Source organism: Phragmites australis, chromosome 4 (genome assembly GCF_958298935.1).
Source record: "Phragmites australis chromosome 4, lpPhrAust1.1, whole genome shotgun sequence".
In the NCBI taxonomy this organism is placed as follows: domain Eukaryota; kingdom Viridiplantae; phylum Streptophyta; class Magnoliopsida; order Poales; family Poaceae; genus Phragmites; species Phragmites australis.
Window position 1 is genome coordinate 46878748 of NC_084924.1, and position 12625 is coordinate 46891372.

A 12625-nucleotide genomic window follows, 5' to 3' on the forward strand; every position below is an offset into this window, starting at 1 on the left:
ACTCTTATCTCAAGTCCAACCACCACACGACTCCCTCATGCCTGCTCTGACTCGAACAAGAATTCATCTTCACCTCTCACGATCAGATCGCCTCCTACGTCTATTGTGAAACCTTGTCTCCATATGCATTGTTCTCTCAGCTCGAACGTCCCACGTGACATCCTCAATCGCTACGACATTAGTTCCTTCTGAACATAGTCGTCAAACCTTAGTTCCTCACTGAACTTAGTTCGTCGATTCGTCATCGATCACGTTCGTCTTCGAGCAATACCTGTACATTAATCAAATGAGTACGAGCACAAATCATTTCTGACTTAACTCAAGATCAGTTCACACAACACAACATAAACTCCAAGCAAACTAACATACTAACATAAGCATATCCAACTTTTGATAGCGTATCAAATCATATATGCTATTTAAGTATATCCAAGCAATATCTTAGCAACTCATGAACACCATCCTAATAGCATTATGCTAAATCATTTTGCCCTAATAATTTTATTATTCAAACTAAGTTTTTATTATATGATCTCACAATGTATTATTTCTTTTTTTATCAAAATTTAGAAATATGAGTGCTAGAATCATGAAACAGAACTGCAGAAGCGCAATACTTTTCGCTAGCAAGCAGAATACCAGCAGTTTCAGCACTAGCAAAATGGTCATCTTACGCACAAACGGTGTACTCATTCTGCTTTTTCGGATCAAATTATCACTCACTTCAATCAGAATCGCAGGTCCAAACACACCTAGCACCAGAAAATCAGAGAGCTGTTTCAGATGTCCCCACTCCGCTGAATAGATTAACAATTCCAAAGGAATGCTCCAGCGACATGAGTCATGGATGACATAATACAATCCAAGTGGTTTGTCTTTGTAATACACTCTTCACGTTTAGCGATGCTTCACTGGAGCATGCCCACAGAATCAGAAAAGCAAGCAGTACTTTGGCCTTCGGATTCTTCACGTCTCTCAAAATAAAGAGAATTGATAAATATCCTGACGGCTAGCTAAAAGGGAAAAAAAATCAATGACCTGATCAAACAACTCAAATTGATTGTAGAAACTCGAATTAGAAAAGAACATAAGTTGGAGCTGTAAAAGATTTTGCAAGTGACAGTCTTGAATAAAAGACATGCAGCGTTCTAACGCAGACCAATAAAAGTTAAAAACTCAATCTTGTTATTTGGAGTTACCAACAGCTAACCTTTTGCCCAATGACATGCAGTGTTTACTAAACGAGCAATTTGAAACTGTTGACACACTCGTCCTTTCGGAAAAAAAAAAGAAACTGTTGACACACTACACATCTTTTTTTGATATCAGCTTCGTGAATCAGTCAATATACACATCTTCTTCCATTGCTCTTTTGCAAGAGCTGTTTGGTTTGCTTTTACTTTTATTATCAAAACAGACAACATTTCTATCCATTGCTTAAATATTTTGTATTTCATTTTCAATTGCCTACTGAATTCAAATGATAAAGATCTCATCTATTATATTCTCTGGTTTATTTGGAAGGCAAGGAATGCTTATAGATTTCAGAATAAATATTGCTCTATTCACTCTGTAATCTTTCAAGCAAATGCAGCTCAAAAGGCTTAATATGATGCTTATGACATTGAACAAATATCTCGAGACTCTATCCATGAATCTTTAAACTTTAACCATCTTGGTCTGAAATCTTCTCTCACCTTAATTTGTTGTTGCAGGTCGGATGCTTCTTTTAATGCAAGAAGGAATGTTAGTCTTGTTATTCAAATAACTTACTCAGAAGACCAAGTTCGATGAATCTTACGAATTCAAGCAAGGACATCATAAGTTGAATCTCCCTCAGAAGCTGAGTCTGTTTCTCGACTTCTTTTTTATATATAAATTGCAGGTTTAAAAATGTGATTTTCTCTCCAACAACTTATACCTTATTTCATGCTTGAAAAATCCCCAAGAGATCATCTTAGATGGAAGAATAAGACACCCGATCAAGGATATGGAGGAAAAGACCAGAATGATCAATTTGAATTTTTATCACATTTCAAGAGAAGAAGATAATTACATTACGGATACTTTAACTAGAAATGCCTCTTCGGTAAACTTGGACAACCCTAATTTGTTCTAATTACAACCATTACAACGGTTGCCCCTGGGAGAAAAAATATGTACTTGGTCTCTATGGACTAAATCTTGTAATGTTTGTGCTTACGAATAAATTTCCCTTTCAGGGGGGCGTAATTCCTTAAAAAAAAAGCAAAAATACTGAAAATATTTCATCACCAACCTCTGGAGTGCTCACTGCTTACCAACCTAAAATGGATCTCTCAAAGACTAGTAACATCAGATACACGGCATTGTGGTCTGTTCTTGGTCATCAACATACACCAACCTGTCTGAAAATAACAGCAATGGATACATAAAAGGAGTGTAACATAAACTGCACTGAATCTACTGGATCTCCACCAGAAGTTTACTGAAGTACAGCAAAAAAACAAATATCAACAACTCTGTCTCTATGGAAATGATCAGAAAAGACCAACAAAGCTTTCTTTGTTTTGAGAGGCAAAAACCAACCGAACTTAAAATTGGATACTGTCATATAAGCTCTGATGTCTGAATCATACAGCAGCATCACATACTCCCAAGACAACTGACCAACTACCTTTATTCCCAGAAGAACACATCCGGTGAACCATGGAATCCCATAGACACCAAAAAAGAGAGAAAAATACATTGCAGATAGTTATTACGGTACTGATACTACAGATGGATCGCGAATGCGCAAAGCAGCTCTTATACAGAGCCCACTTATGTTATGAAGAACAAAACATTCTACTAAAGAGTAGCAATGCCAAACGATCACAACACAAGCCAATCAAGCGTTCCTCGCTTGGAAATCCTTCATGAACGCGACAAGCTTCTCCACACCAGCGAGCGGCATGGCATTGTAGATGGATGCGCGCACGCCACCGACCGACCTGTGCCCCTTGAGCTGCACCATGCCCTCCTTGGTCGCCTCGGCGATGAACTGCTTCTCAAAGTCCGGCCCCTTGGCCAGCGTGAAGGGCACATTCATCAGCGACCGCACAGACTTCTCTACGGGGCAGACGTAGTACCCGCCGCTGGCGTCAATGGTGTCGTATAGGATGCCGGCCTTGTGGGCGTTCTTCTTCTCGACCTCGGCGAGGCCGCCCTGCGCGAGCAGGTCCTCGAACACGAGCCCACAGATGTAGATGGCGAAGCAGGGCGGGGTGTTGTAGAGCGAGGCGTTGTCGGCGTGCGTCTTGAAGTCCAGCATGACCGGCGTGATGGGCTGCGCGTTGCCGATGAGGTCCTTGCGCACGATGACGATGGTGACACCGGAGGGGCCGACGTTCTTCTGCGCGCCGGCGTAGATGACACCGAAGCGGGAGACGTCGACGGGCTTGGAGCAGAAGTTGGAGGACATGTCGGCGACTAGGATGCCGGACTTGTTCTTGGGCTCCGGGTAGTCCTTGAACTCGACGCCGTGGATGGTCTCGTTGGAGCAGATGTGGAGGAACCTGGCCTCCGGGTTCTGCTTGATGGCGTCGAAGGGCGGGAGGGAGGTGTACTTGCCGTCCTTGCCGGACCAGGCGACGGCGGCGGCGGAGAACTTCTTGGCCTCCTTGAAGGCCTTGTCGCTCCATGACCCAGAGACGACGAAGTCGGTGGGGTCGGAGGGATCGGCGCAGAGGTTGAGCGGCACGGCGGCGAACTGGGTGGTGGCGCCGCCCTGGAGGAAAAGGACAGCGTGGGTGTCGGGCACGGCGAGGAGCGCGCGGAGGTCGGCCTCGGCCTTCTTGATGGCGGCGTCGAACTCTTTCCCGCGGTGGCTCATCTCCATGATGCTCATCCCGGAGCCGCGGTAGTCGACGAGCTCCGCCTGCGCCTTCTCGAGGACGGAGAGCGGGAGCGTGGCCGGGCCCGCCGCGAAGTTGTAGACGCCACGCTCCGCGGCACCGGTGACGGGTGAGGAGGGGGACGGCGCGGCCACCGCCGTACAGGAGATCCTGGCGGCGCGCGTGGGGAGGCGGAGGGAGGAGGAGGAGACGGCGGCGGCCCTCGGCACGGCGGTGTTGGAGCGCTGGAGGACGAGGGAGTGCGGCGTGGCGGCGGCGGCGGCCATCGTGGAAACGGAAGGGTTTTGGGCTGCTTGGGGCGGAATGGGAAGGGAACGGGATCTAGTATAGCCGTATAGGACTCGGAGTGGGAGGGGAGGTGTCAGAGTCAAGGGGGTTGGTGGTGTGCGAGTTGGAGTAGCCGACTACCAGTGAAGCGTTGGTTGGTGAGCGCTTCTCTTTGCCATGGGCCTGCCTGCAATTTGCAGCCAACGTGACTATGTATTCATTCAGGTTTCAAATTTAATTCACTTTTTCTTTTTTAATTTAGCTATTAGATCACATAATAAATAATATGAATATGATTTTGTGAGAGTCTTTCTGAACAAGATCCTATATAATTTACTTCTATTCATTCTCAGTTTGCAAATCTGGAGCAGATCTCTGCTTGTTTCGTCCAAGTTTTAAGAGCTGCTGGTTTCAGAGACAAGTTTAAAGAGCTGTTTCTGTGTGCTGAAGCTGAACTGCGGATTGCTACAGTGCAATGGATACTGGACAAAACAGGCAGGGATCTGGTTCCTTGTGGTTGCAGGGCTCTGGAGTGTGTATGAGCTTAATCTCGTTCGCTTTTGCAGGGTTCTTGTTGTTCTGTTGTCATGTGCGAAACGGAGGAGCTGGCTAGCTGCTAAATCTTCGATCAAATGTATTTTTGTACGCCATGTTGGAACAGGCGTCGCTAAAGTGGAGAACACGCAGTACGATACTCGCATTGCTAGTCCATCGCAGGTACTAGAAGGAAACAAACGGCACGCATAGAAGGAATTTTCTCAAACTGGTACGGTCTCTGCTGTGTTGTCTTGGCCAATTGGGCACTGGTTTCATTTGACCCGTATCTGGAGCTGGCACTTCAACTGGTCTCTTCCACTCCTCCCTGCTCATCCTCATCCCGACGGCATACACACACTTCACTACTTCAGGCACAACTTTGATGCCCAACACTAGCCATAGTAACACAATTATGCAACGACAAAAATAATAATTCTATATGGACGTTTTTAAGATGCTGTTTGGTAGAGTTTTAGAGTTGATTTCATCTCAGAATCAGCGGGAGTGCTACCAAACGTCTTGCTACATAATCAATTTCGCGTCAGAATCAGAGATAATTACTTCCACGTTTTGTATAGCGAGGTGAGAATCGAAAAATCTAGCTTTCACCGATTCCCGACTGATTCTCCTTAATTTCAACACAATTTTCTTTTAAAAATCACTTCCACCACTAACATACCAAACGATTTCACAAATAGAATCATTTTCACCATATAATCTAATTTTACCACAGAATCACTTCCACCACAGAAACAATAGATTGAAGAGCTCTGCCAAACGCCCCCTGAGATGGTGAACGGAAAATCAGTGGAAAATTAGGACATCAAAAAATGTAAGACATGACATATGGAAAAAAGTGAGGGATCAATGCTGTTCAGTCTTTGTATTCAGGTGATATGCTATACCAGTATTACAGTATACCACTTTGTGCAATTCCAGTATTCACCATTGCACAACACAAGTTTGTTAGTCTAGTTACACGAGCCAATGAAATGGCACTTTCCATACCGTGCATCTACTGTCAATGTTGGGTATTCTCACATTTCTGTTAGTCGAATGCCGAAAATCCAGGGAGGCATTCAGAGGGCAAAAGTAAAACAGCCCAGTTTTTGTTCTCTACAGGCAATTTCTGCACAAAATGATCAATCGGAGGCGATGATTGTTTCCTTCACTTCTGTTATACATCAGAGCAGCTACTGGTATGTACTATCATATCTGTTACCGGAAGGTGGGAAAGATTGTCGTCTCATTGGGCTCTGGAAACTTCCTTCCTTATTTCTACCAGGAGGCTGTCCCGTTCCTGTACTTCTCTGGTTTATTGATTGAAAGCCGGGATCAAAACCAGACAGGTAGCTGGGCATCTGCGTGCCTTCAGGTTTATAATGACTCCCGACAACTTCGGTGTTATATCCTGGAAGCTGTGGGTAGTAAGTTGTGTTGCCTAGCTGCATCACTTCGTTCATCTGAGTTGATTGAATCCAAAAATTATCACTGTGCATCCCTTGATTTGGATATGATGATTCTGTGGGCACGATAGTAGCTGAACGTTTCACCCCACCAGAGAGCTGCTGGAAAGGAAGTAACTTCTCCACATTGCTCCCACCCTGCAAGTGCACAGGAATAAACAGAAGTCTAGTCATAAAACAATGATACTTTCTTCATGAAAATCAACAAACAGAACGATGAGGCGAAACATATCAATAAGTTAGAAGGGTAAACAAAATTGAAAACCCTACAGTAAAGATTTTTTTGTTAGAATATTCAAGCCAATCTACAGTAAATGCTTCCTTTCAAAAGTCAAAACTTGTAAAGACAAGCTTTCATAACAATAGGCCCAAGTTGCATAACATTAACCACTGACAAACCAAAAGGCCAGGGTGACAAGGTATGTATTATAAGCAACTCCTAAACAACGTTTCAACATAAAACAGTAGATTGATACACAGAAACTATGTATTCAGAATGAATGGTTTAATATTTTCATTGTTCAGAGGAATAGTAGATGTACCTGCTCGTTTGAAAACCCTCCAAAAATCTCTGACCGTCTTCCAGATGCTGAATTTCCCATTAAAGCTCCTAAAGTGGGCCTCTTCAGTTCTTGAAAAGCCTGAGCCGCAGGCACAATGCAGCAATATAATAACGGAACAAAAATAGAAAACAAACAGATGTTAGATATGTTTCTTACCTGCTGGTATCTATTATTACTCAGGACTTCCTTATTCATTGGTCTGATGAGGCCTGATAAGGTCTGGGAGGTCCGAGTTTCAGATGATGATATGGCCCGAGTCTTGTCATCCAGGTGCAGGCTACCAATCAAAGATGCTTCACTCATAAAACTAGCCCTACTGCCAGAAGCAACATTGACATTTGCAGTTGATAAAGGAGCTACAGAAGACTGATCGGCTGGATCAAAATTACTCTTATCCTCAGCATCCAAAGCAGTCATTGCATCACTAGCCTGAACACTTTCCAACGCCAACTGCACAAGATATTTGTTTCAAGAGAAGTCCTTAAGCACCAACACTAAAACTCATCACAATCCTAAAGCATTGAGAGTGAACAAATAAAAGAAATGAAATCTATAGAAGTTCAGCTAAAAGACCTGTTCCAGCCGTTCCTTCTTTAGTTGCTCAGCTATTGCTTCATAGGCATAAGAATATTCAGGTGCATTCCAGACGATGTACATGATTAGGTCAAGACTGCTCTCAACAAATGGATATTTTGATTTCACTATTCTTTTTAAATGTCCAGTGTCTGTAGGCATCTGCTTTGCTTTGAATCCAAAATGGGGGCAACAAAAGACTTAGTAAAGTTCACACATCAAGTTCTGCGCCATAAAAACCCAAAGAAAATGGCAGTACCTATCTCAATTAAAGCCTTATTTGGCAATACATAACCAGTGCTCTCATCTTCTTGACGAGCTATATGATCTCTCCACTTATGTAGAGCCTGAGATAAGGGGAAAAGAAGATATGTGAGATGCTCATTATATTAGGCAACATATCAATAGAAGAAACTGAATACAATATACTATTGTATACATGGATAAATGAAGAGCTATGGGTCAGTAGAACAAATGGACTTGATATCTACAAATATGAAGTCTTAATTATGACTTTTCGAAAGTTAGAACATCCAAAAGTTATAAAATCTAGCAAAAATGGAAAACCATTATCAACAGCCCGTAGCAGGATTTGGAATCTGACAGTTGCAAATTCATTTCTAGAAAAAAATACCACATCACATGCTAGGTCTATTCAGGACAGAATAATCATGAGAGAATACATAAAGAATAAAATATGCTCTTACAGCAACAACAGCCAGCTGTTTTGCATTCAGTTCATGTTCCTGCAACCTGTAATAATACACATCAATTAACCAGACAGGCACTCAAATTACGAATGTGAAGCACATATTTTCAACATAAACAAAAGGATGTCTGTTTAGAAACTGACTGAAGTAACTGAGAGCAGCAGCATATAAACCTGTATATATGGAGATAGGATGTATCTGTCAGCAGCTCCTTTTCATAAAACTGTAAGCAAATTTCATTACTGCGCTTTTGAACCTGCAGTAAAAAAAAAACAAACTCTCAATAAAAATAAAAAACAAAAAAATCAGGGTGAGCAATTTTATACATACGTCAGTCCAATATGGCAATCAAATCAATTCAGGAATCATGAGCAACAAAAAGATAGAAGTACCAAATTTATGTGAATAAAAGGACATAAGGACCAATATTTATGATCTGTCACGCAGTGCTAAATTTAATGGAAAGAAATACTTTGTTAATGAACGTGCAGTGCTAAATTTAAGGCTTCATTCAAAGAGGTGGATAATACTAAACCGTGCTCTCTCAACCGAAACAAAACAAAAGTTTTACCTCTAGAAGCAGATCATTTTCAAATGTTGATTCCCTCTGTAGTCTCTGTCTCATCAGGTCATATATGTAGAGCAGATAGTGTGTATCTTCTCTAGCATACCTGCATAGGAGTAATCTCAGTTGCATACAATTGACAGCAATAATGAAAAAGAGTAGACAAAAAGTAACTAAGACCAAACACAAAAGAAAAGAAATCCAAGATAGGGTCTTTATGCACAATACTTGATCATTTCATCAGGAAGTGGTCTCGGCCTCCAATCTGCAGTTTGATATCTACAAGAAAAGGTACTCTTCAATCAGAACAATTCTCATTGTAGATACAAGGGAGGTCAGAATGGATATTTGTAAATTTATGGGGTAAATGAGTTGTACTCCTTCTTTGCTGTCACTCCGCAAAAGTGATGCAATAGGTGCTCTAGGCTGTTTCTCTCCATCTGTAAGACCCTCGAAGCCTGATAGGGGTTAGAAGGGAAAGTCAAGCTTCAGTCTATAAAACATCAATATGAGGGTTCCGAGGAGAATACACAAAAGAGACAAATTGAAAGGCACAATCAGAAACATGGTATTATTGGTCCTAATTTGCACATAACCTGTCCTGTGTCAAAAAGATTGCACACATAAATGTTGAAATCCCGTTGGAGCCACATTATATCTCGATCTGCCCCATGCATTACCTATTTGACAAAGAACAAATGAGCAACCAGAAATTTGAGTGCATATAGACCGACACTATTCGAGAGTTCTTCAAAACCTTTCTCTTGGTTGGATCTTTAAAATATTCTTTCAAGTAGAGGCCAATATATATACGAAGCTTCAGAGTGTCCACTATAAAGTCCTCTGTTCTTGTTGAAATCTGCATCAAGCAGGTCAAACCCTGAAATGACCTATATTGATTGTGCTCCAAATCGACCTGAAAACAAAACAAAGTTTGGCAAAGATTAAGTTGCTAACGGTCAGCAAGACCTTGGAAGTTGTTCTATTCGATGCCAGATGGCCCAGAACATAAAAGGGCGTAAAAGGGTACATCTACGATAAGAAGAAAGAAAAACAAGAAGCCAGGGTAGTGTTGTCAGACAAGGCAGATGAACGAAAATTATACAAGCAACAATCCACCATACAGAGGAACGTTTCATCCAAAAAGATTATACAGAGGGAACTTGAGAGCTTAAAACAATGTTTTCATTTGAATTCCAAAATCAATGCTAGAATATAACTCTCAGTGTGCATGTAAACTGATTTAAACTTAATATGATCCATAGGATGAGTGTTTTTTGTCAAACAGTTCCAAAAGTTATCTGGCTTAAGACTTCTCCCAATGGTTCTAGAATAAGACTGTCAAGTTCAATGTTCATTCCACGAGTGCTAACATATAACAACTACAGCCATGTGTTACTTGATACATCATTGAGAATTACTGAGATGATTTTTGTGCGTAATTTATATTTCAATAGCAGGAACGAATGTCAATGGGAGTATGCTAACAATTTTTACGAGAAGAAATGCATGCAACACATGTAAAAAATACTTGACAGTCAAACTTCAGTCTTCAGTACAACATAAGTGGGGAATAAGTATGACATAGATTCATTTGAAATTCAAACAGCAAAACTTAATTACAAATGCTTACAGCAAATTCAGTTACACTCTTCAACTTTATAGCTAATTCCTTTAAGCCTTCTTTATCTTCAACTAGCGTAAACGGTGTATCATCCAAATCAGCTGGCTTTACTGGTTCACTCTCAGGAACATTTCTATCAATGAACTGTTCGACAGGCAGTTTTTCCTGCAAGAAGAGAGGTTAACACTTTCATGAACATGCATGCAAGCCAATCATTTGACCACTTACATATAAGTACGGAAGTTCAACACAAAAGCTAGAACAGTTCTATAACTTTTAAAAGCAAAACAGTATGCTGATTTTACCAGGTACAGATCATTGTACAGTGCCGAGACTAGGTTATCCTTTCAAATATCAACATGCATGCTAATTCTCTTGTACCGAACTAATCTAGTCCCTCAGTCAACATGCCCAACGTTTACCTTTCACTTCTCAAAAATAAATAAACTCACCTTTTCTTTGTACACGTGCTATCCTAAACCCATCTTTCCATGTTCAATTGTTCATGTAATTCAACCAACAAAACAAGGTCACATTATTTTTACTCATTCTATGTCTCACACTTTGGACAAGGCACAGCTCCTGCAGCCTAAACACACCAAGCGATGGAAACGGCAACATTAACCCTTGATTCCACAAATGTTTGGTAATAATTACTGATGCAACAAAATACTAAACAATGCAATGTAAAACTATTTTTACTCATGTCGCGTTTCACACTGACCAAGGAGTTCATACTTCCTCCATTCTAATTGAACACACCAAGACATAGAACAGGAACAAATTAATCACTAGCGGACGAAATGGAACACTAACCAGCGGGTGAACAGGTCGGGTGCCGTCTTCGCTGCGCTCTAGCCAGACATGCTCGAATGGATTGTAGTTGTCCACTATGATTTTGTACACATCCTGCGGCCGGGGAATGCTGGGATCGTGGAAGGGCACCTTCGCCTTCGTCCCCGGCGCGGCCGCCTTGTCCTTGGTCAACGCCCTCACCGACCCGGAACCGAGAATGGCATCAGAGCCAGTACTCCCACCCTCCTGGCCGCTGGCCCTCTTCTTCTTCTTACCATGCACCACCAGCTGGAACCCGTCCCCCGCCTCCTCCTCCCTCCCCCCTACGCCTTCGGACCCGTCCATGGAGAAGCCGCAGCACTCGAGCAGGACGTCGTAGAGGTCCACGAGCAGGACGCGCGCATCCGCGAGGCCGTACCGCTCCTACCTACCCCGGGGCAAGCTGTCGCGGGGAGGCCGGGCACCGCGCGGCGACGAGGAATCGGAGCCGACGGCGACGGAGAGTGTTGGGGGCTAGGGTTTTGGGCGCGCCCCGCCGCGTGGGGTGGAATTAAGGTGGGGAGCTGGGGGAAAGGACGGGAATGGCTGGCGGTTTCTACCGCGGGGCTCCTCGCTTTTATTGACGCCGACGGCGACGAGGCGTTGTCAACGTCCGCGCTCCGCTGCCCAGGCGGTGCGTGCGATGTGATGTCTTGTGGGTGGCCGTGCTCATCACTTGTTCATGCGTCGTCGCTCCAACCAAAGCCTCGGGATTTGGATCGGGATTGCTTGCGCATCTACCAAACAAAGTCTCCTGATTTATTGAGCGATCCTATGATGTCGAGTTGATTCCTCTATCTCGATGTGAAAATGCCTGATTCCATCATGCACGAATCCAACACAAACGTCCAGAGAGAGATGGTTAGTTTTAGTTGGTCCCCGTGAGTGGGACCGCGGAGTGGGAGCACCTATTTCCGGGAGAAAATCTACGATTTATTATCGAATAACTACTGATTTTACAGTCTGCTATCGAATAAATTCTGTTTACTTCTGTACTATCGAATAAATATTTCAGTTACTTATATGCCATCGGCTTCCGATACTACCCTCCGCTGCACTGTTCATGAACAGTATGAATAGTACCCGTGAATAAAAAAAGTCAAAAAAATATGTCGATTTTTGTGCACGCTCTATAATTCATAATCAACCCGTTTTAACTGTATTCACCTAAAAATACTGTATAGAATTCAAACTAAAATTCTTCAAAATGTACTACTTTTGTAACTTCTTGCAATTTTTAAGCCTCATAAAAATTTACAAAAAATCTGAGAAAATTTACTAATATTCCTCTAATGTGATGTAATAATTTCTAAAATTATCTCCCGCGGTGAAAAAATTAGTTCTTTGTAATGTACAGTATTACAAAAGTAGCTCATTTTGAGAAATTTTAGTTTGAATTTTACACAGTATTTTTAGATGAATACAGTTAAAATAGGTTGATTATGAATTATAGAGCGTGCACAAAAATAGACATATTTTTTGTGACTTTTTTTATTCTCGGGTATTGTTCATGAACAGTATAACGGAGGGCAGTATCGGAAGCCGATGGCATATAAGGAACTGAAATATTTATTCGATGGTATAGAAGTAAACAGAATTTATTCGATGGCG

At 42.3% G+C, this 12625-nt stretch overlaps 2 protein-coding genes across 3 annotated transcripts; both read right to left on the bottom strand.

The window, feature by feature from the left end:
* Positions 1-2569: 2569 nt before the first annotated feature.
* On the bottom strand, positions 2570-4287 carry LOC133916890 (phosphoserine aminotransferase 1, chloroplastic-like). The gene has a single exon (XM_062360770.1). The coding sequence runs from the start codon at positions 4139-4141 to the stop codon at positions 2870-2872; it is 1272 nt and encodes a 423-aa protein (XP_062216754.1). The 5' UTR covers positions 4142-4287; the 3' UTR covers positions 2570-2869.
* Positions 4288-5524: 1237 nt separating this feature from the next.
* On the bottom strand, positions 5525-11799 carry LOC133916891 (protein RRP6-like 1). Of its 2 annotated transcripts, none has more exons than XM_062360771.1 (14): positions 10997-11790; positions 10190-10345; positions 9314-9472; positions 9153-9236; positions 8935-9014; positions 8785-8835; positions 8563-8662; positions 8165-8247; positions 7989-8034; positions 7541-7628; positions 7282-7451; positions 6865-7158; positions 6688-6786; positions 5525-6283 (listed from the first exon to the last, which is right to left on the bottom strand). In XM_062360771.1, exons 1-14 carry the CDS (start codon positions 11318-11320, stop codon positions 5873-5875), a joined length of 2145 nt encoding a protein of 714 aa, XP_062216755.1. In that variant the 5' UTR covers positions 11321-11790; the 3' UTR covers positions 5525-5872. The 2 variants fall into 2 exon arrangements, 1 of the variants encoding a protein (XP_062216755.1); XR_009909549.1 differs by having other exon boundaries at positions 6266-6283; positions 6688-6755; positions 10997-11799.
* Positions 11800-12625: the final 826 nt, after the last annotated feature.